At 47.0% G+C, this 27,922-nt stretch overlaps 1 protein-coding gene across 1 annotated transcript in view; it reads right to left on the bottom strand.

Annotated features, from left to right (window-relative positions):
- LOC115106108 (protein bicaudal D homolog 1-like) overlaps positions 1–27,922 on the bottom strand; it is a 47,828-nt gene that overhangs the window by 7,792 nt on the left and 12,114 nt on the right. Inside the window, exons 2-4 of the mRNA XM_065008186.1 lie at positions 2,037–2,249; positions 1,233–1,385; positions 444–920 (exon numbers count right to left, since the gene is read on the bottom strand). Coding sequence (XP_064864258.1) covers positions 444–920; positions 1,233–1,385; positions 2,037–2,249 — 843 coding nt within the window. The remainder of the gene's footprint in view (positions 1–443; positions 921–1,232; positions 1,386–2,036; positions 2,250–27,922) is intronic.

Below are 27,922 nucleotides of genomic sequence, written 5' to 3'. Positions count from 1 at the left end.
ATAAACTGTATTATTTATAGTCCTAAAAGAGATAGAGAAAGGGAGGGGCAGGACAGAGAGAGACGGAGAGACTGAGAAGAGTTAGGGAGCGATAGAGAGAGAGAGGGAGAGCAGGAATAGAGTTATGCAGTGAGGTTATGTCAGCAGTCTCTCTCACTGAATAATTCAACACTTATTCCCACATCTACAATATGGGGCTGCTGTGGGGATATAGACGTGTTCATTTGTACAGTTTCGGTGTGTACATGTGTTCACTTTGTAATATTGTTTATGTGTACATTAATGAGTTTGAATGAGTATGTTTATGTTTGCTAAAGTGTTCGGATATCCTCCTGTCATTGTTACATGTTTATAACACTGAGAAATCTGAGCACCAAACTCCAGAGGCTCCCGAAACTCCACTCTACTCATTCTAACCGAGTGAACCGTACTTCTCCACCCACCTGTAGCAGCTGCTGCTTGAGCTTCTGTATCTCTGTCAGGTTCATCTCACTGAACAGATCCGACACCATCCCCTCTCCTTTCCTCCCCGCTCCCCGACACTCTCCATTGGCCCTGGGCAGTGACCCTGTCCCCGTCCCAGTTCCTGACCCTCCATGTAGCTGCCCGTTACACCTGCCCGGCTCCTCTGAGCTGGGCGACAGGGCGGAGACAGGCGTAGCCGTGCCACTAGGTGGCGCTGAGGTGAAAGTGAGGTGGGCGCTGCCCGTGTATTGGACGTCACACAGGCTGAGGTGGTGGACCAGCTCCTTGCGGAGGTGCTTCTTCTGCTCCCGCTCGCTCTTCAGGGAGTCCAGGGCCTCCTCTAGCTGGGCCTCAGAGATGTCTTTGAGACGTAAGGCGTCTTCTAACTGACTGTTCAGCAGCTCAGTCTCCTCCTCCAGAACCTTGATCTCATGCTTTAACCCCTCGTACTCCACCTGAGGGAGCGAAGGAGGGAGGAAGGGGGAGGGTAGGAGGGAGGAAGGAAGGGGGTGGGAAGGGGGAGGGTAGGAGGGAGGAAGGGGGAGGGTAGGAGGGAGGAAGGGGGTGGGAAGGAGGGAGGGTAAGAGGGAGGAAGGGAGGAAGGAAGGAAGGGGGTGGGAAGGAGACAGTGGAAAGGGGGAGGGGAGGAAGAGGTAAGCAGAGAGGGAGAGGCATCATGTGGTGGTAGGGATGGGGATACAGTGTGTGTGTGTGTGTGTGTGTGTGTGTGTGTGTGCAACTTCATGCATGTGTGTGTGTTCCCTCGCCTGATTCTGTTTGAGAGTGGACACTAGTTTCTGCAGGGTGATGTTCTCCTCCTCCAGCTCAGTGTAGTCCTGTAGGAGTCGCGCCTCTCTGAATTTATATTCCCTGATCTCCTCTCTCATCCGGCTCCGCTGCAGCTCCAACATCTCATTACTCTACAGGACAGACACAAACACCAGGGGTTTAGTTATCACACACAACCCTGGCTACTGTCAAATACACAGATGTGGTTATTTTCACAAAACAACATTGGACTGGTTTACTATCAAACACAACAAGGATTTACTGTAAAGCATTTTGTGACAAATGTTGACATGAAAAGGACTTTATAGCCTAGGACACCTTAAATACATTTTATTGATTGACCGATTGGCATTGATAGCCACACACACTAAAACATGTTTAAGATCAAATTATAACTGTGCATACATGTATATAGTAAGTACCCACAGTTCTGAGTCTGTCACAGTTTGTTTTATTTTGAGTGTATTTCCTTAGGTTACCACTGGAGGGCACCCTTACCTTGTTTCTAGTTTCCAGGTTACCCTGATTGTTTCTTATTGGTTTCACCTGTGTTTGATTTCCCCCTCTGTTCACCTGGCTACTTTGGTTCCTCTGTTGGCCTGGATCCTTGCTTAGGTCTTATGTTTTGTTTAGTGCACTATTGTGCTGTTGCCTTGTTTCTGTCAAGATTTACCTCTGCTTGCTGTGTTTCTCTGTGACTGGGTTCGAATTCATACAGGTATCATTGTAACAGAGTCTCCACTAAACCCCTCCCCCCTGACCTCTAACCCCTGGTGCCTCACCTCTCTGAGCTCCTGCAGCAGGGTACTGAGGTGTTCGTTGTCGGCCTGTGTGTTGACTGTGACGGCCCGGCTCTGTTTGAGCTCTGACTGGATCCCCAGCAGGCGACTCATGTAATACGCCTCCTTAGTGGCTGACTCCTGTAGGAGGGTCTCTTCGTTGGTCTCCCCGTCCGCAGCCACCTTGCGCTGGGTGGAGAAGGTCTGGCCAAACGCCTGGGCAGGGGCAGAGGAGGGGCGAGAGAGAAGTTATGACGTTTCAGTAGCATAGGATCACATCATAGGACGTCCTGGTTATGTAAATGCTATTTTTTGACTCCGATAACATATATTGATAGGTAAAGAGCAACCACCATCTGAAACTCTTCCACCACTTAGTCTGGTGTACATTGCAGACAGCATAACAAAACCCCACAGGGCCGGACTGAAACCAGTTGAGGCACACAATCAGTAGGGCTGGATGATATGGGCAAAAACATCTAACTGCATTTTTTGGGGGGGATTCACTGTGCAGCCCTAACACACACACACACACACACACACACACACACACACACACACAGAGGCAAAGAATCCTGCTCTCCTTCTAGAAACAGAACACCGAACACAGCACGTTGCTCACTCTTCGGTGTGGAAGCACTTTAAATGATGTGGTGCTGAACCTAAACGTAACCTAAATGTAATGATCATGTAAATACATACGATTAAGTGCACTTAACGTAAAGTCGGACAAGAGGGAAGACAAACGTAATGTTCCCTACAGGGCCACCGAATAAGTACAGTCTACTGAAACAGCCATGCAGGGACTCCACAGTGGACTTCCACAGGCTATTCATCACTCTCCTATTAGTTCAGCTTCAGCGGTGCGATTTAGACTCACATGTCCACACTGTAACAGAGAGAGTAATGATTTTGCACAGAGATGTATTTGTGTCAACTGACAGATTCAGCATACTTAAACATCAGAACTATTGGAGATACTGAGGAACGTCTGGATGTCGTGTAGTTTATGACCGTTATATGTTCTGTTTTGAAGCTGTTTGCAACTGAAAAAGGGACGAGACCTTTTCTCCAGCGTTTGAAGGTTTAAAGGTCATGTGTGGTTTGATGATGATACACTGCCCTTCATCTGCCAACACATGCGTCATGCACACACACACACACACACACACACACACACACACACACGCACGCACGCACACGTCATGCGCACACACACACACACACGCACGCACACACACATACACACTATGTCAGATGTCACTATATGCTAGCTTTTAATGAAAGGTGTCCTTTAATCAAGAAAGCACATACAATTTCAGCTGGATTTCCAAACGCATGTACAGTACACAGTAAAGAGAAATACAGCCAGAAGTTTACATACACTTAGGTTGGAGTCATTAAAACTCCTTTTTCAACCACTTCACAAATTTCTTGTTAACAAACATGACACAAGTCATTTTTCCAACAATTGTTGACAGACAGATTATTTCCCTTATAATTCACTGTATCACAATTCCAGTGGGTCAGACATTTACATACACTAAGTTGACTGTGACTTTAAACAGCTTGGACAATTCCAGAAAATGATGTCATGGCTTTAGAAGCTTCTGATAGGCTAATTGACATCATTTGAGTCAATTGGAGGTGTAACGGTGGATGTATTTCAAGGCCTACCTTCAAACTCACTGCATCTTTGCTTGACATCATGGGAAAATCAAAAGAAATCAGCCAAGACTTCAGAAAATAATTGTAGACCTCCACAAGTCTGGTTCATCCTTGGGAGCGATTTCCAAACGCTTGAAGGTACCACGTTCATTTGTACAAACAATAGTACGCAAGTATAAACACCATGGGACCACGCAGCCGTAATACCGCTCAGGAAGGAGACCCGTTCTGTCTTCTAGAGATGAATGTACTTTGGTGCGAAAGGTGCAAATCAATCCCAGAATAACAGCAAAGGACCTTGTGAAGATGCTGGAGGAAACAGGTACAAAAGTATCTACAGTGGGGCAAAAAAAGTATTTAGTCAGCCACCAATTGTGCAAGTTCTCCCACTTAAAAAGATGAGAGAGGCCTGTAATTGTCATCATAGGTACACAACTATGACAGACAAAATGAGAAAAAAAAATCCAGAAAATCACATTTTTTTATGAATTTATTTGCAAATTATGGTGGAAAATAAGTATTTGGTCACCTACAAACAAGCAAGATTTCTGGCTCTCACAGACCTGTAACTTCTTCTTTAAGAGGCTCCTCTGTCCTCCACTCGTTACCTGTATTAATGACACCTGTTTGAACTTGTTATCAGTATAAAAAGACACCTGTCCACAACCTCAAACAGTCACACTCCAAACTCCACTATGGCCAAGACCAAAGAGCTGTCAAAGGACACCATAAACAAAATTGTAGATCTGCACCAGGCTGGGAAGACTGAATCTGCAATAGGTAAGCCGCTTGGTTTGAAGAAATCAACTGTGGGAGAAATGATTAGGAAATGGAAGCCCCGATCTGGGGCTCCACGCAAGATCTCACCCCGTGGGGTCAAAATGATCACAAGAACGGTGAGCAAAAATCCCAGAACCACACGGGGGGGGGACCTAGTGAATGACCTGCAGAGAGCTGGGACCAAATTAACAAAGCCTACCATCAGTAACACACTACGCCGCCAGGGACTCAAATCCTGCAGTGCCAGACGTGTCCCCCTGCTTAAGCCTGTACATGTCCAGGCCCATCTGAATTTTGCTAGAGAGCATTTGGATGATCCAGAAGAAGATTGGGAGAATGTCATATGGTCAGATGAAACCAAAATATAACTTTTTGGTAAAAACTCAACTTGTCGTGTTTGGAGGACAAAGAATGCTGAGTTGCATCCAAAGAACACCATACCTACAGTGAAGCATGGGGGTGGAAACATCATGCTTTGGGGCTGTTTTTCTGCAAAGGGACCAGGACGACTGATCCGTGTAAAGGAAAGAATGAATGGAGCCATGTATCGTGAGATTTTGAGTGAAAACCTCCTTCCATCAGCAAGGGCATTGAAGATGAAACGTGGCTGAGTCTTTCAGCATGACAATGATCCCAAACGCACCGCCCGGGCAACGAAGGAGTGGCTTCGTAAGAAGCATTTCAAGGTCTTGGAGTGGCCTAGCCAGTCTCCAGATCTCAACCCCATAGAAAATCTTTGGAGGGAGTTGAAAGTCCATGTTGCCCAGCAACAGCCCCAAAACATCACTGCTCTAGAGGAGATCTGCATGGAGGAATGGGGCAAAATACCAGCAACAGTGTGTGAACACCTTGTGAAGACTTACAGAAAACGTTTGATCTCTGTCATTACCAACAAAGGGTATATAACAAAGTATTGAGATAAACTTTTGTTATTGACCAAATACTTATTTTCCACCATCATTTGCAAATAAATTCATTAAAAATCCTACAATGTGATTTTCTGGATTTCTTTTCTCATTTTGTCTGTCATAGTTGAAGTGTACCTATGATGAAAATTACAGGCCTCTCATCTTTTTAAGTGGGAGAACTTGCACAATTGGTGGCTGACTAAATACATTTTTGCCCCACTGTATATCTATATTATGTTTGGAGGGAAAAGGGGGAGGCTTGCAAGCCAAAGAACACCATCCCAACCGTGAAGCACGGGGGTGGCAGCATCATGTTGTGGGGGTGCTTTGCTGCAGGAGGGACTGGTGCACTTCATAAAATAGATGACATCATGAGGAAGGGAAACTATGTGGATATATTGAAGCAACATCTCACGACATCAGTCAGGAAGTTAAAGCTTGGTCGTAAATGGGTCTTCCAAATGGACAATGACCCCAAGCATACTTCCAAAGTTGTGGCAAAATGGCTTAAGGTCAAGGTATTGGAGTGGCCATCACAAAGCCCTGACTTCAATCTTATAGAACATTTGTGGGCAAAACTGAAAAAGCATGTGCGAGCAAGGAGGCCTACAAACCTGACTCAGTTACACCAGTTCTGAAAGGAGGAATGGGCCAAAATTCACCCAACTTATTGTTGTAATCGAGTGTATGTAAACTTCTGACCCACTAGGAATGTGATGAAAGAAATAAAAACTGAAATAAATAATTCTCTATACTACTATTCTGACATTTCACATTCTTAAAATAAAGTGGTGATCCTAACTGACCTAAGACAGGGAATTTTTACTTGGATTAAATGTCAGGAATAATGAAAAACTGAGTTTGAATGTATATGGCTAAGGTGTATGTAAACTTCCGACTTCAACTGTATATTACCAATGGCAAGTAACTGGTCTACCAATCTATGGTCAAAGAGGTGGGTCATACCTATATAAATGTATGAGAACTAACTTACACAATGACTGCATACATCAAGGTAAAAGCCACATTGAATCATTGTTTTTTACACCTCTATGGGTTGAGTAAATGTCATCCTAAATGAAACAATGTCCCCCTACAATTTCATTACAATGGCATCAACTCGTATCGCAGCCACTCACTTTAAGTGGAGAAGAGAAGCTGAGTATGGCACCCTATTCCCTATATAGTGCACTACTTTTGACCAGAGCCATATGGGCTCCATATAGGAAATAGGGTGCCATTTGGGATGCATTCCCTAATGCTGGTCATCCAATTTCCTCTGACAGTAGAGTAGAACATTCTCCCCGCTTGACTAGAGACAGATGAGGCGTTACAGAGCAGAGCAGAACAGGCCACAGTGCCACCAAGCCTTTTTATTTGCTGCAAATCCCAATATGTAGCCTCTCTCGACGCTAGGACAGACATGATCCTAGTGTGGTTATGTCTCTGCCTGGCTAGGACAGACATTATCCTAGTGTGGTTATGTCTCTGCCTGGCTAGGACAGACATTATCCTAGTGTGGTAATGTCTCTGCCTGGCTAGGACATACATGATCCTAGTGTGGTTATGTCTCTGCCTGGCTAGGACAGACATTATCCTAGTGTGGTTATGTCTCTGCCTGGCTAGGACAGGCATTATCCTAGTGTGGTTATGTATCTGCCTGGCTAGGACAGACATTATCCTCGTGTGGTTATGTCTCTGCCTGTCTTGGACAGACATGATCCTAGCGTGGTTATGTCTCTGCCTGTCTTGGACAGACATTATCCTCGTGTGGTTATGTCTCTGCCTGGCTAGGACAGACATTATCCTCGTGTGGTTGTGTCTCTGCCTGGCTAGGACAGACATGATCCTAGTGTGGTTATGTATCTGCCTGGCTAGGACAGACATTATCCTAGTGTGGTTGTGTCTCTGCCTGGCTAGGACAGACATGATCCTAGTGTGGTTATGTCTCTGCCTGGCTAGGACATACATGATCCTAGTGTGGTTATGTCTCTGCCTGTCTAGGACAGACATTATCCTAGTGTGGTTATGTCTCTGCCTGGCTAGGACAGACATTATCCTAGTGTGGTTATGTCTCTGCCTGTCTAGGACATACATGATCCTAGTGTGGTTATGTCTCTGCCTGGCTAGGACAGACATTATCCTAGTGTGGTTATGTCTCTGCCTGGCTAGGACAGACATTATCCTAGTGTGGTAATGTCTCTGCCTGGCTAGGACATACATGATCCTAGTGTGGTTATGTCTCTGCCTGGCTAGGACAGACATTATCCTAGTGTGGTTATGTCTCTGCCTGGCTAGGACAGACATTATCCTAGTGTGGTTATGTATCTGCCTGGCTAGGACAGACATTAGCCTCGTGTGGTTATGTCTCTGCCTGTCTTGGACAGACATGATCCTAGCGTGGTTATGTCTCTGCCTGTCTTGGACAGACATTATCCTCGTGTGGTTATGTCTCTGCCTGTCTTGGACAGACATTATCCTAGTGTGGTTATGTCTCTGCCTGTCTTGGACAGACATTATCCTAGTGCGGTAATGTCTCTGCCTGTCTTGGACAGACATTATCCTCGTGTGGTAATGTCTCTGCCTGTCTTGGACAGACATTATCCTCGTGTGGTAATGTCTCTGCCTGGCTAGGACAGACATTATCCTAGTGTGGTTATGTCTCTGCCTGGCTAGGACAGACATTATCCTAGTGTGGTTATGTCTCTGCCTGGCTAGGACAGACATGATCCTAGTGTGGTTATGTATCTGCCTGGCTAGGACAGACATTATCCTAGTGTGGTTATGTATCTGCCTGGCTAGGACAGACATTATCCTAGTGTGGTTGTGTCTCTGCCTGGCTAGGACAGACATGATCCTAGTGTGGTTATGTCTCTGCCTGGCTAGGACATACATTATCCTAGTGTGGTTATGTCTCTGCCTGTCTAGGACAGACATTATCCTAGTGTGGTTATGTCTCTGCCTGGCTAGGACAGACATTATCCTAGTGTGGTTATGTCTCTGCCTGTCTAGGACATACATGATCCTAGTGTGGTTATGTCTCTGCCTGGCTAGGACAGACATTATCCTAGTGTGGTAATGTCTCTGCCTGGCTAGGACATACATGATCCTAGTGTGGTTATGTCTCTGCCTGGCTAGGACAGACATTATCCTAGTGTGGTTATGTCTCTGCCTGGCTAGGACAGACATTATCCTAGTGTGGTTATGTCTCTGCCTGGCTAGGACAGACATTATCCTAGTGTGGTTATGTCTCTGCCTGGCTAGGACAGACATTATCCTAGTGTGGTAATGTCTCTGCCTGGCTAGGACAGACATGATCCTAGTGTGGTTATGTCTCTGCCTGGCTAGGACAGACATTATCCTAGTGTGGTTATGTCTCTGCCTGGCTAGGACAGACATTATCCTAGTGTGGTTATGCATCTGCCTGGCTAGGACAGACATTATCCTCGTGTGGTTATGTCTCTGCCTGTCTTGGACAGACATGATCCTAGCGTGGTTATGTCTCTGCCTGTCTTGGAAAGACATTATCCTCGTGTGGTTATGTCTCTGCCTGGCTAGGACAGACATTATCCTCGTGTGGTTGTGTCTCTGCCTGGCTAGGACAGACATGATCCTAGTGTGGTTATGTATCTGCCTGGCTAGGACAGACATTATCCTAGTGTGGTTGTGTCTCTGCCTGGCTAGGACAGACATGATCCTAGTGTGGTTATGTCTCTGCCTGGCTAGGACATACATGATCCTAGTGTGGTTATGTCTCTGCCTGTCTAGGACAGACATTATCCTAGTGTGGTTATGTCTCTGCCTGGCTAGGACAGACATGATCCTAGTGTGGTTATGTCTCTGCCTGTCTAGGACATACATGATCCTAGTTTGGTTATGTCTCTGCCTGGCTAGGACAGACATTATCCTAGTGTGGTTATGTCTCTGCCTGGCTAGGACAGACATTATCCTAGTGTGGTAATGTCTCTGCCTGGCTAGGACATACATGATCCTAGTGTGGTTATGTCTCTGCCTGGCTAGGACAGACATTATCCTAGTGTGGTTATGTCTCTGCCTGGCTAGGACAGACATTATCCTAGTGTGGTTATGTATCTGCCTGGCTAGGACAGACATTATCCTCGTGTGGTTATGTCTCTGCCTGTCTTGGACAGACATGATCCTAGCGTGGTTATGTCTCTGCCTGTCTTGGACAGACATTATCCTCGTGTGGTTATGTCTCTGCCTGTCTTGGACAGACATTATCCTCGTGTGGTAATGTCTCTGCCTGTCTTGGACAGACATTATCCTTGTGTGGTAATGTCTCTGCCTGGCTAGGACAGACATTATCCTAGTGTGGTTATGTCTCTGCCTGTCTAGGACAGACATTATCCTAGTGTGGTTATGTCTCTGCCTGGCTAGGACAGACATTATCCTAGTGTGGTTATGTCTCTGCCTGTCTTGGACAGACATTATCCTCGTGTGGTTATGTCTCTGCCTGTCTAGGACAGACATTATCCTAGTGTGGTAATGTCTCTGCCTGTCTTGGACAGACATTATCCTAGTGTGGTTATGTCTCTGCCTGTCTTGGACAGACATTATCCTCGTGTGGTAATGTCTCTGCCTGGCTAGGACAGACATTATCCTCGTGTGGTAATGTCTCTGCCTGGCTAGGACAGACATGATCCTAGTGTGGTTATGTCTCTGCCTGGCTAGGACAGACATTATCCTAGTGTGGTAATGTCTCTGCCTGTCTTGGACAGACATTATCCTAGTGTGGTTATGTCTCTGCCTGTCTTGGACAGACATTATCCTCGTGTGGTAATGTCTCTGCCTGGCTAGGACAGACATTATCCTCGTGTGGTAATGTCTCTGCCTGGCTAGGACAGACATTATCCTAGTGTGGTAATGTCTCTGCCTGTCTTGGACAGACATTATCCTAGTGTGGTTATGTCTCTGCCTGTCTTGGACAGACATTATCCTCGTGTGGTTATGTCTCTGCCTGGCTAGGACAGACATGATCCTAGTGTGGTTATGTCTCTGCCTGTCTTGGACAGACATGATCCTAGTGTGGTTATGTCTCTGCCTGGCTAGGACAGACATGATCCTAGTGTGGTTATGTCTCTGCCTGGCTAGGACAGACATGATCCTAGTGTGGTAATGTCTCTGCCTGGCTAGGACATACATTATCCTAGTGTGGTTATGTCTCTGCCTGGCTAGGACAGACATGATCCTAGTGTGGTTATGTCTCTGCCTGTCTTGGACAGACATTATCCTCGTGTGGTAATGTCTCTGCCTGGCTAGGACAGACATTATCCTAGTGTGGTAATGTCTCTGCCTGTCTTGGACAGACATTATCCTCGTGTGGTTATGTCTCTGCCTGTCTTGGACAGACATTATCCTCGTGTGGTTATGTCTCTGCCTGGCTAGGACAGACATGATCCTAGTGTGGTTATGTCTCTGCCTGTCTTGGACAGACATTATCCTAGTGTGGTTATGTCTCTGCCTGGCTAGGACAGACATGATCCTAGTGTGGTTATGTCTCTGCCTGGCTAGGACAGACATGATCCTAGTGTGGTAATGTCTCTGCCTGGCTAGGACAGACATTATCCTAGTGTGGTTATGTCTCTGCCTGGCTAGGACAGACATGATCCTAGTGTGGTTATGTCTCTGCCTGTCTTGGACAGACATTATCCTCGTGTGGTTATGTCTCTGCCTGGCTAGGACAGACATGATCCTAGCGTGGTTATGTCTCTGCCTGTCTTGGACAGACATTATCCTCGTGTGGTTATGTCTCTGCCTGGCTAGGACAGACATTATCCTCATGTGGTTATGTCTCTGCATGGCTAGGACAGACATTATCCTAGTGTGGTAATGTCTCTGCCTGGCTAGGACAGACATGATCCTAGTGTGGTTATGTCTCTGTTCTGGCTAGGACAGACATTATCCTAGTGTGGTTATGTCTCTGTTCTGGCTAGGACAGACATTATCCTAGTGTGGTTATGTCTCTGCCTGGCTAGGACAGACATTAACCTAGTGTGGTTATGTCTCTGCCTGGCTAGGACAGACATTATCCTAGTGTGGTAATGTCTCTGCATGGCTAGGACAGACATGATCCTAGTGTGGTTATGTCTCTGCCTGGCTAGGACAGACATTAACCTAGTGTGGTTATGTCTCTGCCTGGCTAGGACAGACATTATCCTAGTGTGGTTATGTCTCTGCCTGGCTAGGACAGACATTATCCTAGTGTGGTTATGTCTCTGCCTGGCTAGGACAGACATTATCCTAGTGTGGTTATGTATCTGCCTGGCTAGGACAGACATGATCCTAGTGTGGTTATGTATCTGCCTGGCTAGGACAGACATTATCCTAGTGTGGTTGTGTCTCTGCCTGGCTTGGACAGACATTATCCTTGTGTGGTTATGTCTCTGCCTGGCTAGGACAGACATTATCCTAGTGTGGTTATGTCTCTGCCTGGCTAGGACATACATTATCCTAGTGTGGTTATGTCTCTGCCTGGCTAGGACAGACATTATCCTAGTGTGGTTATGTCTCTGTCTGGCTCGGACAGACATTATCCTAGTGTGGTTATGTCTCTGTCTGGCAAGGAAGACATTATCCTAATGTGGTTATGTCTCAAATGAGACCCTATGTATTCCCTGTGTAGTGCACTTCTAACCAACATGAAACATTGACTCACTTGTGCTGTAGCCTATATGAGCAGTGTTTCGAACAGACATTCCATGGGATAGAGATCATGTTGAACTGCATCCGTGGGCTAACGCTTCAGTAGGACTTCATGTTTCAGCACCAAGGACAGTGACACTAACGGTACAAACACTTACAAACTGGTCACCTGGTTTGCATGTTTCAGTTGCTATACACTGAGTCATTGACAGCAATTCCTGCTTTTTGATATCAGGAAGTGGTGAGAGGAGATGAAATGAGAGGATGTGTCTCAGTATATTATCCCTCAGAGGAGAGGACACTTTCTCTGCTCCTTCTAAAGATAAATAAATGACATCATTTACAGGAAGAGGCTGAGTCACCAGACATACTGCTAGGATGCTCTAGCAGTATGTTAGGGCTCGAGTCTAGAGGGGTATTAAGAGCAAATGGAGGCTTTAGGGCTCTAGTCTAGAGAGATATTAAGAGCACATGGGGGGTTTAAGGGCTCTTTCCAACAGACAGACACACTCAGGGATGCCTGGTCAAGCAGTCAAACACAGTCTATGGTCTTCATCCAAAAGATGGTGGTAACAGTAGCGACGGAATGATCAAACCGCAGCTGCTGGTTCTTAAATCCGCCCCCCTACAAGGTGGGCCCGGTTGAAAACATGGCAGTTCAAACCCGCAGGTTGGTATTGGTTTCCATAGAGAGGCAGACTGTCTGAGACGTAATCTGATGTCATCCCCTGTGCTTTCTTCTCTGTCTTCTCGCTCGCTCTCTCTCGCTCTCTTTCTCTCACACCGCCTCTCTATTTTATGTTAGTCCTCGTCTCAGAGAGAGAGAGCGAGAGTGTGCGAGAGAGAGAGAGAGAGCAAGAAAGAGAGAGAGAGAAGAGAGAGGAGAGAAAGCACAGGGGATGACATTAGATTACATCGTGTACCATGTAAGTGATATTAGCCTCTCGATATATTGGTTATCAACCAGAGACGTTTCCTGGAATCTCCAATATGACAGAAAGTAAACAATACCACAGACAATAACAGACTGTGGCGTCTGAGTGTGTGTGTGTGTGTGTGTGTGTGGCATTATAACATTGCTACAGGAAACTGGGTCTGTTTAAGTCCACTTCTTCACTCTGGTTCTCATCACAGACAGATGTTCCTGTCATTCAGAGGTCTCTAACCACTTACACTCACTCATAGTCCAGGTGTTACATAGAAATCGGTGCCCCCAGAAATCTGTGCCACTCGCTCATATAGTCCTACAGTAATCTTCAGGTATCACTAAGACATTTGTTATGCTGTTTTGTGTCCTACTTTCAGAGACACATCCTCCTGACACAGTACCTTAGGGACATCTCCATCACCCGCTCAAGTTAGAGAGGAATTATAATTGTTTTAAGACCTTTACTGGCCCAATAGTTACATCATTAAAAGCAAAAACTTTACTTCATTTTAACGTACCTAGAAAATTAAAACTTAGCCCCCTCCTCATCTACTGTACATAGAACTCCCCTGATGCCCCACACCCCTACAAAGTCCCCCAGATGGTTCACCAGCCCCCATATACTGTACATGCTCCAGTGTGAGCCGAGCCTGCACCTGCCCCAGCAGCACAGCTCTGGGGTCTGTACACCCTCCCCCTGCATCTCATGTTTCCTGGTCTTCCACATTGTCATTTTTATCTGCCCCAACTGGTAGTGTACACCTGTTGGCCACGCTATACCTAGGCCTTCCAACATGTAGGTCCAGAGTCAACCCCAACCTTAGCCCTGTACATCACCCACCAAGGAGAGAAAAAAAAACCAACCAGCCTGGAACAAGAAAAAACCAGCTGCTGCACTGTCTCCTCCTCCCCACAGAACAACCCCACTGATGGATCAAGGTGCGACACGTATCTGTTCTGAGCGATAGCCCCGTCGATCATCTGTTCACTTCTCTATCCGAGGCTTATCAGAGAATAGCCGGGTCCCAAATTCCCCGGCCACCCTGTTGCCCTCAGCCCAGGCTCTTTCTGAGCCACCGTCACAGCCACCGCAGACAGAGACTTTTTGCTGGCTGTGCAAAAGGCCACCCAGCTCCGGAGTCTTGAACTATAGGATCATTTCCCTCACCCTCCTGGTGTTCCCCCCGACGGTCCAGTCTCTTCTTAATCCCCAGAATCTCTCTAAACAAGCGTGGCAGTGCAGAATGGACGCCCTCCAACACCTGCTGCAGCAGCCCGGTGGACTTTATGGAGGAGTCCTCCACCGTGTCGCTGGTGGACTTTATGGAGGAGTCCTCCACCGTGTCGCTGGTGGACTTTATGGAGGAGTCCTCCACTGTGTCGCTGGTGGACTTTATGGAGGAGTCCTCCACCGTGTCGCTGGTGGACTTTATGGAGGAGTCCTCCACCGTGTCGCTGGTGGATTTCTATCCAGCCTCTTCTTGTAGGCGACCCAACTTAGTGAACCACACTCTCACAAGCTGGCAGAGGTCAGCACTCTGATCTGGGTATGTGGGTGGTGAAAATGTTGCTCCTCCATTATCCATGCTCCTGGCTGTGAAACATCTCTGTGAACACCCAAAGCACAGCGCAGTATTAAGGAGTAATGGCTGACCTATATCGACCTGTTCCTGTCGTACCCAAGGTCCCCTGGCCTCCTCAGAACAGCCCAAGCAGTGTCTATCCAGGTACAGAAGTCTCTGGACAGCTTGTAGACAGAAAGCTGTCACTCTGGACCCAGTGTCCACCAGCCCTTGGCCCTCCTCATGCAAACGCAGGTGTAACGCTGCAAAAGACAGAAAGGGTAATACATTGCCCACTTTAACAGACACTCTGATCCAGAGCGAGTGCCTGTGCAGCACATGGGGTGTGAAACTTACTCCTCAGCCTTACGTGTCCTCATTAGCTGGCTTTTGAGGTGACGTGATCAGCTAAGACGCATGAGGGAGGATGGTCACGTGCGTTTGCGAGGCAGAAGTCCCGAGTTCGCGCCACACGGGACTGGACCACGCAGACTGACTGAGAGACCACGCCCTGCGGAGGGAGCCACCAGACGGGCGGCAGAGAAAGAGACAGACTGCCTGCTCCTCTGACAGAGGCCCTCTCAGGCTTTATAGTCTCATAGGACACCATGGTCTGACAGAGAGGATGGCAGGGAAAGAAGCCTTTTTTTTATTACTATAACAACAGACTGTTTTACATTCTCCAAACCTCTCTCTTTCTACCTCTCACGGCCAGCCTGACAGAGAAGAATGGGAGAAATATTAGCATTTTGAAATTGTTTCTGGCACTTTGCCTGCTTCACGGTGTCTTTCTATCATGGTGTCTTTTCCCCCTCTCTCGCTATATATAATATCCTCTCTCCCGCTCTCTTCCATTTCTCTTTATCTCTCCTTTTCTTCTCTCCTTTGTGTCTTTAGACAACTACTCTAACCGAATACTAATGGGCCGTACCTCTTGAGTTTCTCACACGGTCTCTCCCTGTAGAGCTAGCCAGTGTTGTGGACTGCCTGTGCCAAGGAGTCACCGAGCTTTCTGCTGTGGTATCAACAGACCAAACAACGCACATCAGCCAAAGGGGTCGAATGAACGTGACCTATATTTTATTTTACGTTACCTAAGTGGACACTCACACATACACACGGCAGTATTCAGCAACCATTCTCACAGAAAGCCCTTTCCCAAGACAATAGACGGATTCACCATACTGCCCTGTCTCTCCTCTCTCCCCCTCTTCCCTCTTCCCTCTCCGGTTCTCTTTCTTTCTCTTTATAATGGATAGACAGTGCCCTTTCACCGTCCCCTCTCCCTCCGATGGACTCAGCTGGCCCACTCATTAACAGGGGTGATGTCATCATTAGGAGCTCTTGGAGCTCACACAGGGCCATGCTCTGACACAGAGTGACACCCTGTTAAACTCTCCATTTCACACCATCTTGGGTCTGTCAGGAGCCATCTGATCTGTGCCAGACTAATACAGACCAGCAGAGTGTAACTCCACCTGTGGAGAGAAACACTGGTCTACAGCCCTGGACACACACACTCCTGTTAGATACACAGCCTCTCTTCTACCCCCTAGTATGTACAATGCAGGATTTCATTCCAGCCCAGCTCTAAAATCCACCTGATTCAACGACTGTAACAAAGGTCTTGATAATTATGCAATGCTTGAATCAGGGTGCTGGGCTGGAACGAATACCCGCACTTCCTATAGCTCTCCCAGGACAAGGGTTGGTGACAACGGCTGTCATATCTTAGTGACCTCACACTAAACTCACAGCATGGGGCCCAGTTTGATCGATATGAAGGACATATCACTGTTAGTTAATTGACTTTTTTCTGCCTGGTTGGTCGATGACACAGTGACAGTGGAGGACCTCTGGAGGGGACTATTAAAACTATAGCTGAACTCCCCCTCTGGGCGACAGGAGGTGGGCTGGAGGGAGGGGAGTGGAGTGAAGTGGGGATTCAAGGGACAATTCATTCTGTAGACATTGCACTGTACATGTAACTGCCAAAATAAACGAAACACTTGAGTAAATGAGGGATGCAGAGTATATTGAAAGCAGATGCTTCCACACACATGTGGTGCCTGAGTTAATTAAGCAATTAACATCCCATCATGCTTAGGGTCATGCCCAGTTGCCCATTATTTTGACTACCATGGCTAGAAGAAGAGATCTCAGTGACTTTGAAAGAGGGGTCTTAGAGGACCATAGGGGGCTTAAATGCTGTGTGTGTGTGTGTGTGTGTGTGTGTGTGTGTGTGTGTGTGTGTGTGTGTGTCTCAGTCACCAGATCTCAACCCAACTGAACACTTATGAGAGATTCTGGAGCAGCGCCTGAGACAGCGTTTTCCACCACCATCAACAAAACACCAAACTATGGAATTTCTTGAGGAAGAATGGTGTCACATCCCTCCAGTAGAGTTCCAGACACTTGTAGAATCTATGCCAAGGTGCACTGAAGCTGCTCCGGTTTGTGGTGGTCCAACACCCTATTAAGACAATTTATGTTGGTGTTTCCTTTATTTTGGCAGTTACATGTATATACAAAGTCGGAAGTTTGGATTGGGTTGGAGTCATTAAAACTGGTTTTTCAACCACTCCACACATGTATTGTTAACAAACTATAGTTTTGCCAAGTCGGTTAGGACATCTACTTTGTGCATGACACAAGTCATTTTTCCAATAATTATTTACAGACAGATTATTTCACTTATAATTCCAGTGGGTCAGACGATTACATACACTAAGTTGACTGTGACTTTAAACAGCTTGGAAAATCCAGAAAATAATGTCATGGCTTTAGAAGCTTCTGATAGGCTAATTGACGTAATTGGAGTCAATTGGAGGTGTACCTGTGGATGTATTTCAAGGCCTACCTTCAAACTCACTGCCTCTTTGCTTGACATCATGGGAAAATCAAAAGAAAATCAGCCATGATGACCATCGTTATGTTTGGAGGAAAAAGGGGGAGGCTTGCAAGCCGAAGAACACCATCCCAACCGTGAAGCACGGGGGTGGCAGCATCATGTTGTGGGGGTGCTTTGTTGCAGGAGGGACTGGTGCACTTCACAAAAAAGATGGCATTATGAGGATGGAAAATGATGTGGATATATTGAAGCAACATCTCAAGACATCAGTCAGGAAGTAAAGCTTGGTCGCAAATGGGTCTTCCAAATGGACAATGACCCCTAGCATACTTCCAAAGTTGTGGCGAAATGCCTCAAGGACAACAAAGTCAAGGTATTGGAGTGGCCATCACAAAGCCCTGACCTCAAACTCATAGAAAATTTGTAGCCAGAATTGAAAACGCGTGTGCAAGCAAGGAGGCCTTTACAAACCTGACTCAGTTACACCAGCTCTGTCAGGAGGAATGGGCCAAAATTCACCCAACTTATTGTGGGACGCTTGTGGAAGGCTACCCGAAACATTTGACCCAAGTTAAACAATTTAAAGGCAATGCTACCAAATACTATTTGAGTGTATGTAAACTTCTGACCCACTGGGAATGTGATGAAAGATATTAAAGCTGAAAAATCATTCTCTCTACTATTATTCTGAAATGTCACATTCTTTTAATAAAGTGGTGATCCTAACTGACCTAAGACAGGGAATATTTACTTGACAAACTGAGTTTAAATGCATTTGGCTAAGGTGTATGTAAACTTCGACTTCAATTGTATGTGTGCCCACGCCTCGCATACACACAGTTATGTACTGTATCCATCTCCTCTCCATCAAACCACCATACGTCCACAGGTAATCACGCAACACAGCCCATGAAGAAATGACCTATCTATCATATGAGGTGTTTTTGCAGGTTAACTCTCATCAAACACTGTGCATGAGCCTCAGAATCAAATCAGCACAATATACCTTATCCTTACCGCGTGCCCTGTTTGTATGCCCCTCTCACTGTGTCCTGATTAGCTGAGTTAGAGAGTTCGCTAGCTAAGGGTTAGCAGCACATGGCTCAGCAGCCTTAAACAGATACTAATCAATACAGGGCCCAGGAGGGCTGCAGACGTGGGAGACCCATTGCTCTTTGAAGAAGGAGCCCCACTGCAGTACAACACAGGCCTTTTGAAGTACACCCTCTCTGAAAGATAACCTTGGGTTGGGTGGACAGGACCAGGACCAGAGCAGGAGATAGGCAGGGTGGGTAGATTCTGTTCTAATCCAGCTTGAGCACAACACGTTTAACTGATAGTGAGAGAGCGATCTCTCTGTGTCTCTGTTTTGCTTCCTCTCTAGTCTCCACCTCGGTGCATCGTGCCCGTGTGTGTGTCGCGTGCGTGTAATATGATGGTGTCCTATCATGCATGGATGGTATTCGGAGAAGTGTCTGGAGGGATGGAAGGAATCTTTCAGTCAGGTCACATCGTCTCCCCCTTCCCTCCAACCACTACATCAACAACCACACTAGGAACACTTACGAGATACTGTTCTCCACACCCCCCCTCTCAGGAGTCTAAGGGTTAATTATGGGAGAGCCACCGCCTTGTTGAATTATTCAGCCTATCCCTGTGTGCTCTATGTGGGTAATACAGACTGACATCAGGCATCCAGAGGTTTTCCCAGCCGTCTCTTAAGTGCCTGTGAACATGTGACCAAGAGGAAGAATCCATCATTTAATGAGAGGCAGATGGCACCCTAAAGGGCTCTGGTCAAAAGTAGTGCACTATGTAGGGAATAGGGTGCCACTTGGAATCAGTGGTGCCACTTGGAATCAGGCCAAATACAGTAGCTGTTGAAGAAAAGTTTGCCTACCGATAAGGGACTTCATCCACTCTGGGGTTTGAAAGGTCTTTGAGACTTTAGCCATTCAGTCAAAGTAGGCCTCATTTATTTTTTTGCCCAGAGTGAATTGCTCACAATCACAATAAACTGAAAAGATTCACTGACACTACAGTAAGGGTGCAGAAGAAGTTCTCTTAGCATTTCAGATCATTCTGCAGCATGATAAGATGAGGGATAGATTCCCAGCCAACTACACTATACCCTACAGTGGTCAAGACATAATGCATTTGGCTAATGTTCTTTCCTAATAGACCTAAGTCATTGTCCTCGCTCTGAGAACCAATGATAGACGGTCAGTAGCTATACCGTAACTCACACTAATGCTTTAGCATACACATGCAGACATGGATCCATTTGCTTCCTGTCAAGGTAAGGTCCAGATAGCAGTGACTCTCGGACGATGTTCTAGGATCAGCTTACACATTCTAAAATGAACCACGGGGCTTTAGAACTGACCTGGGATCAGCGTCTAGCGACAACTTGATTATATACAGTATACTCTGTCAAGCTAGAGAAGGACGCATCCCATTGGTTGTTTGTGTATGACATAATGGGAGTTGAGGGTCGGGCGTTTCGGATTTTGCCTGACTGCAGTGCTAATGCACGCTGAATTTATCGTCATTTTTTACAATCAACCGCAAAACCCTTCCCCCTACTTCCCCTTTAACAGTCCTTGCTTCCAACGCGTCACCATAAAACCCTTCCCCATTTTAAAACCCCCTTCACAAGGGTCACACATGAATCATTCATCTCTCAATGCAAGAATAGAGACAAGCAGAGAGACAATGTAGTCCAACAACCTCATTACACTCTCACTGATAGTCTTTATATTGTTCAACACTAGACTATTGGACCATAAGGATGGCGAGACGGATGGATTTAGGAAAATGTTGTTGGTGAGAATACAGTCGACAACACAGCAGTACTGTAGGTGGGCTAGGGCCACAAAGGTGTGTGTGTAATATGTATAGCAGAGAGGAATACTTAGATACAGGTGTGTGTATGTGGCATGATGTAATGTGTGTGTAATGTATAGCTAGCTATAGAGTGAGGGAGGCTTCACAGGCTTAGATAGAGGAATGTATAGCAGAGAGGTGTAGATAGCCTGTTTACTCCACCCAGCTCCTCCCAGACACTGGTGCACTTTACATAGGAAATGGAAAACTCTCACTTCAAGCACTCTTAACAGTTACTGATATTCCCTAATCACTTCCACCCTGGCCTTATATTCTCTCTCTCTCTCTCTCTCTCTCTCTCTCTCTCTCGGTGCATGCTGGGTGTTTTTGGAGTTTGAGTGTTTGGTGTGGAAAGCTCTATCCTAACTAACTTTCTTGATTCTTTTCTTTACATGTTATTTTCTATGGTGGAGGGTTAATGCAATATTTGTTTTTAGCGGTATCCAAAGTTTTTTTTCAAAGTTAGGGTGGAAGAGGACAGAGTAACTTTCCGGGGGGGTGGAAGGTGTAGTGTGCGCAATGGCTTCTCAGCCTAGCGCGGAGGAGACGCTGTCGATACAGCATGGATTCAGGTGTGTTCCTGAGAACGGAGTTAAGGTGGAGGAGGTTCTGCTCGCGGTCGGTGAACAGGTAGGAGCTGAGTTTATACATTCTGCTTCTAGAATGAACAAAGCTGTGGTTGTGTTCATGAAAAGGGCAAATTTGGTCGGTAGGCTAATTGCTAGCGGAATATTTGTAAGGGATGTGTTGGTGTCAATTTCACCTCTCTCTACCCCTTCAACAAGAGTTGTAGTGGCAAATTTGCCTCCGTTTATTACGGACGATCAAATTAGGAAAGAGCTGAGTCGTTTTGGTAAGTTTGCTAGCGGTTTCCGTGTACTGTCAGCAGGTTTTCAGGCAGATGCCGTTAAGCACGTTGTTTCGTTCAGGAGGCAAGTGTTTATGTTTCTGAACAATAATGAGCAACAGCTAAATGTGCATTTCAAAGTGAGGCATGGGGAGGGGCTCTATGCAGGTTTTGCCAGCACAGATAGTCTACGGTGTTTTGAATGTGGGGATTTGGGGCACAAGAGCTTTGCGTGCCCACATAAAGGCCATAGACGGAGTGAGGGTGCAAGTGGGGGAAATCGAGGTCAAAATGCAGGGGGTAAGGAGATGCAGACAGCAGAGGCTGGGCCTAGTCAGTCTAGAGATGGTGGTGTAGATGAGGCTGGGTCTAGTCAGGCTAGAGATGGTGGAGAAGCAGAGGCTGGGTCTAGTCAGGCTAGAGATGGTGGGGTAGCTGAGGCTGGGCCTAGACATGCTATGGAGGGTGGTGCAGATGATGCTGGGCCTAGTCATGCTATGGAGGGTGGTGTAGCTGAGGCTGGCCCTAGTCATGCTATGGAGGGTGGTGTAGCTGAGGCTGGCCCTAGTCATGCTATGGAGGGTGGTGCAGATGATACTGCGTCTAGTCAGGTTATTCTAGTGGATGAGGAGAGTATAGTGGGGAAGTGTAAGAGATTAGGGGGGAGGAGGAGGGTGTCAAGAGGAAAAGGAAAAAGGATGTGGATAAAGGTACCATGGAAATGTTGCCTGTTGCTGTGGGTGAGGCCCTATACAGAGAGAAAGGGCAGGTGGTCAGGGTGGGAGATAGAGAAGAGGAGGAAAGTGAGTCTGAGGAAGAGGAGTTATTTTTTTCAGACTCCTCTTCAATTGGCCCGGAGCTGACAGCCAGTCAACCAGAGGGGTCTAAGTACACGTTGAGAGAACTGACAAGGTTCCTGAATGAGACTAAGGGGAAAAAAGTTAATCTTGATACTTTTTTTCCTGATCCTAGAAAGTTTGTAAGATCAGTACAACATGCTATGAGAAATGAGGGGCATGGTGTCCTCTCACCCAGGAAACGGTTTAGGTTGAGGAAGTGGGTCACAACAGTGCGTAAAGGTTTACCTTCAGACACTGTTTAAATGTTTAATTTCTTACTGACACTGGGGCTTTTTGAGCTTTGCTATTGGTCTATTTCTCTGCTGGCTTTTCTCCCACTTCTTATGGAGACTCTTCGGGTAGGCTCGCTCAATATAAATGGCGCCAGAGATGCGGGAAAGAGGAGTGTGTTGGGTGAATATGTAAAAAAAAAAAAGTACAGGTGTTGTTTCTGCAGGAGACGCATAGTGATGTGGTGAATGAAGTTGATTGGGGGCTCTGGTGGAAAGGGGCAAGTGTGTTGAGCCATGGGACAAATCTTAGTGCAGGGGTGGCAGTCCTTTTGCACCGGGTCTGGCTGTAAAAATTTGCTCCTCAAAGGAGGTGTGTAGGGGGGTAGGTTGCTTGTTGTTAAAGCAGAAATTAACAACATGGTTTTTGTCTTTATAAATGTGTATGCGCCTAACACAGGGAGAGAAAGAGGGGTTCTATTTGGGAGTCTTAGACAGGAACTCTCACAAGTAGCGCCTGAGGAGACGCTGGTGATCGGAGGTGACTGGAACTGTACAATGGATTTTACAAAAGACAGAAATGGGGAAGAGCCTCATTCAGTGTCAGTGGGAGTGTTAAGGGACATCTTTAATCAGTTTGACCTAGTGGATGTTTGGAGAACTAAACATCCAAACATAAGACAGTATACGTGGGTGAAGGTTTTTGGGGCTAGGGTGAGTGCAGCTCGACTTGATCGTTTTTACATGTCCAGGAATCAGAGCAATAGGCTGCTGGGTGCTACCATTCTCCCAGTGGGGTTTTCGGATCACCACATAACCATGGCTCGGCTGTCTATTTCACCAGGGCCCCGGCAGGCATCTTATTGGAAGTTCAATGTAAAGCTCTTACAAGATGCCACCTTTTGCTCAGGTTTCCAGACTTTTTGGGAAAGATGGGGGCAGCGAAGAGAGGAGTATGAGTCTCTGAGTCAATGGTGGGATGTGGGGAAAGTGCAAATTCGGCTTTTCTGTCAACAGTACACAGCTCTCTCATCCTCAGAGGCTAGGAGAGTATTGGGGGAACTAGAGCGGTGTATTAGTGAGATGGAGGTAGAGATGGTGGGGCAAGGCAATGTAGGCCTCCAGGCTAACTTAGCCGAATTACGTAGGGACCTGGGCAGTTTTTTCCAGGTTAAAGCAAAGGGAGCACTTGTAAGAGCTAGGTTCTCCATGCTCAAGGAGATGGATGCTCCCAGCTCCTTCTTCTTTGGTTTGGAAAGACAGAGCAGTGAAGCCAAGGGTATGCATTGTCTACGGCTGTCTGATGGGCGGGTGACCTCTGTGGTGGGGGAGATGCGGGAGCGGACTGTGGAGTTTTATACTGAATTGTATAGGGCAGAAATGTGTGATCCTATGTGTGCTCAGGTCTTGTTCGCAGGACTCCCTAAGCTCTCTCGGGCACAGAGGGATGAAATGGACATTCCTCTGTTGTCACATGAACTGGCAGAGGCAGTAACCAGATGTCCCCCGGTCGTGCACCCGGGGTTGATGGACTTCCAGTGGAATTTTACAAAAAAATTCTGGGGAACAATTGGACAGGATTTCTTTTGCGTGTTGCGTGAATGCGTCGGGGTAGGAGAGTTGCCGATGAGCTGCCGTCGGGCGGCTCTGACTCTCCTGCCCAAAAAAGGGGACTTGTGTGAACTTAAGAACTGGAGGCCTGTGGCATTACTCTGTGCGGACTACAAGATTTTTGCCAAGGTCCTCTCTAACAGACTGAAGTCCCATCTGGACTCTATAATACACAAGGACCAGACATATTGTGTACCGGGACGCTCAATCACGGACAACTTGTTCTTGATTAGGGACATGTTGGACTTGTCGAGAGGTTCTAATGTGAACTTTGGACTGGTCTCTTTAGATCAAGAGAAGGCTTTTGATAGAGTGGATCATGAGTATCTGTTTAATGTGATGTCTGTGTTTGGGTTTGGGAAGAGTTTTGTGACCTGTGTGAAGCTGTTGTATGCTGGGGCGTCATGTATGGTTAAGGTGGGAGGGGGCTCAGTAGGCCAGTCTGGGTGAGACGGGGATTAGACAAGGATGCCCTCTATCTGGGCAGCTGTACACACTAGCCATTGAGCCTTTTTTAGGACTGCTACGCAGGAGACTGCGGGGAGTGTGCTGGACAGGCATGGATGTGGTGACAGGAATAGCAGTCTCAGCATATGCAGATGATGTTTCTGTGATGGTCAGGGATGGGCAAGATATGCAGGAACTAGAGACCAGTCTGAAGGTGTACGAGGGAGCTTCATCAGCTAAGGTAAACTGGGGAAAGAGAAAAGCTCTGTTATGTGGGGCATGGGGGATAGGGCTCCTCCTCTGCTTCCAGGGGGTTTGCAGTGGGGTTGTGAAGGGCTTAAAGTGTTGGGGGTGTACCTGGGCTCGGAGAGGTGGGTCAGCAAGAACTGGGAGGGGCTGTCACAGGCAGTGGTGTCAAGACTGGCCAGGTGGAGGTGGCTCCTGTCCCAAGTGTCATATAGAGGGAGGGTGCTGATAATCAACAACCTGGTGGCATCTTCCTTGTGGCATAAACTGGCTGTCCTCAACCCCCCGCCGGTCTGCTTGCAGACCTGCAACGCAAGCTGGTGGACTTCTTTTGGTCGGGACATCACTGGCTGAAGGCAGCAGTTTTGTACATGACCGTCCACGAAGGAGGACAGGGCCTGGTGGAACTGGAGAGCAGGATGGCTGCTTTCCGACTAAAGGCGGTGCAGAGACTGCTGTACCACACTGATGTTGGCTGGAGGGAACCAGCATGCGCTGCTGAGGAGAGCTGGCGGATTAGGGTTGGACCGGCAGCTGTTCCTCATGAAGCTGGAGAGGCTGAGTACAGCAGGTCTCTCAGAGTTTTACTCTGCAGTGCTGAGGGCCTGGCAGCTGCTAAGACCCACACGAGAAGGGGTGTGGAGCCTGGGCAGTGGGTGTGGGAGGAGCCTATCTTCCACAACCCAGCCATCCCTTTGAGATCGGTTCAGTCGGCCAACCTGCAGAGGCAACTGATGGCAGGGGTTTACAAAGGCTGGGTGACCTGAGACTGCTGGGAGAGGAGGGGTGGAAAACCCCGGAGGTCTTGGCGCAACAAACAGGAATAACGTCTCTTAGGCTGCTGGAGAGATTCCTGGAGGAGGTCCAGGAGGCACTGTCTGAGCCGGTAAGGGGGTGTTTGAGAGGCCAAAGGGAGAGGGGCCACCAATGTTCCCGCCACTGCAGGTGACGGCAGAGACTGGAGACTGGCAAGGGGGTCTGGAGGACTTGTTAGATTTTAACACTCCGAGCCTGGGGAGTTTGAGGGGGTGGGAGGTAAAGCCCTCTACAACCTCTGCGTTAAGGTTAGGAACATTAGAAGCCTAACAGGAGTGAAGGCACATCAGTGGCAGGGGGTATGTGGGGCGGAGAGTATGGTGGGTTTTAGATGGAGGGCGCTCTACAAACCCCCAGTACCAAAGAGGTCAGGGGACCTCCAGTGGAGGGTTCTTCATGGAGCCCTGGCCACTAACAGCTGGTTGGCACGGGTTGATCCGGGAATTGGGCAGGGGTGTCCTTTCTGTCAAATGAAAGAAACTGTAATTCATGTGTTTTCTGTGTGCACCAGGTTAATGCCATTAATGTCTCTGTTGGAATGTCTGTGTGACAGGTTGGGGGTGGTTTTTGCTGTTGGGATGTTTATAATGGGATACAGGTATTCGAGTAAGGAGAAAGAAAAATGTGTTTTGTTGAATTTTCTGTTTGCTCAGGCAAAGTTAGCTATTTGGCTAACAAGGAGGAACAGGGTCAAAGGTGGGGGATAACAGACCCTTTACTACTGTTTAATGGGATGGTCTCTGCGCGCCTTAGGGTTGAGTTTGAGTTCTATAAAATGATCAAATGTGTGGAGATGTTTGAGGAGATATGGTGTGTTGGGGGGCTGTCTGTATTGCTGGGGAAGATGTTTTGGATATACGGTTGTAGGAGAGGTTTTTTGTGTATGGTGATTTGTACAGGATATATTTTTATTTTTTTATTTTAGGAGTGGGGGGGTGAGTTTTAAATGAATTGAGAATGTTTCAATAAAGAAAGACCAAAAGTCAAAAAAGTCTCTCTCTCTCTCTCTCTCTCTCTCTCTCTCTCTCTCTCTCTCCCTCTCCCTCTCAGTGAGAACTCTTAGTCCCACCCAGTAGTCTAGGGAGATGCTTCTCTCTCTCTCTCTCTCTCTCTCTCTCTCTCCCTCTCAGTGAGAACTCTCAGTCCCACCCAGTAGTCTAGGGAGATGCTCTCTCTCTCTCTCTCTCTCTCTCTCTCTCCCTCTCAGTGAGAACTCTCAGTCCCACCCAGTAGTCTAGGGAGATGCTTCTCTCTCTCTCTCTCTCTCTCCCTCTCAGTGAGAACTCTCAGTCCCACCCAGTAGTCTAGGGAGATGCTTCTCTCTCTCTCTCTCTCTCTCTCCCTCTCAGTGAGAACTCTCAGTCCCACCCAGTAGTCTAGGGAGATGCTTCTCTCTCTCTCTCTCTCTCTCTCTCTCTCTCTCTCTCTCTCTCTCTCTCTCTCTCTCTCTCTCTCTCTCTCTGACCAATTTGAAGTTATTTTGCCTCTGTACTCCAGCACTTTGGATTTGAAATGATACAAGTGCAGACTGTCAGGTATTGGGACAATGTCACTTAAATGTGCATTAAAGAGCCAAAATAAAATAATTGTCACTGTCCCAAAACTTCTGGAGCTCACTGTACTACATAGTACTATAACCTACTCTTTGAAAACCACTTCCAATTTAAAAAATGAATGCACCAATTCCTAGATGGAGTGAGTGTACGTTACGTTCCTAAAGCAAATCAATAAAATGAGCAGAGCCTAAATATACCTCCCTTCAAAACCAATCTGATGGATAACTGTGGAGCAGGCTGATTAACATCAAGCTGTCAGTAGATCTTTATTGCCAAGGCTGGTCCTTCTGGGTCCTATCCCGTTGTTAACCAATGGCTATTACATTATACCAGGCCTTCTGAAGAACTCAATTACCTAATGATTATATTATACCAGGAGTCAATTACATCATGTTTTAGAATGAACAGAATGACTTAAGACGTAGCGCAGAAGGCAGACTGTCACTGTAGGTTAATGTCTGAATTAGAAAATGCTGGTTTAAATTCAGGTTTAAATTTGGCTCAGGGAAATATCTAGCATAAACACTTGATAGTGCTTAGAATCACTGACTCCTGCTACCTGTACCCTGAGGAGATCTGGTTAGGTTCCTGAGTTGATCATTAACAATCAGGCTTGTACATTCCCATGAAATGAAACTGACTGTCTAGCACAACACTACCATGATGAAAGCAGAGCATGCTATGATGAATCATTTATGACAAACTCTCTCTTTTTCCCTTTCATCCAGTAAAGCTCAGAGAAGGAACACAGTGGTCACAGTGGACTGTTTCCAGTAAAGCTCAGAGAAGGAACACGGTGGTCACGGTGGACTGTTTCCAGTAAAGTTCACAGAGGGAACACAGTGGTCACGGTGGACTGTTTCCAGAAAAGCTCAGAGAAGGAACACAGTGGTCACGGTGGACTGTTTCCAGAAAAGTTCACAGAGAGAACACGGTGGGCATGGTGGACTGTTTCCAGTAAAGTTCACAGAGAGAACACAGTGGTCACGGTGGACTGTTTCCAGTAAAGCTCAGAGAGGGAACACAGTGGTCAAGGTGGACTGTTTCCAGT

This window comes from Oncorhynchus nerka, linkage group LG23 (assembly GCF_034236695.1).
Source record: "Oncorhynchus nerka isolate Pitt River linkage group LG23, Oner_Uvic_2.0, whole genome shotgun sequence".
NCBI classification, from domain to species: domain Eukaryota; kingdom Metazoa; phylum Chordata; class Actinopteri; order Salmoniformes; family Salmonidae; genus Oncorhynchus; species Oncorhynchus nerka.
This window is presented reverse-complemented; position numbering and strand designations above follow the sequence as displayed.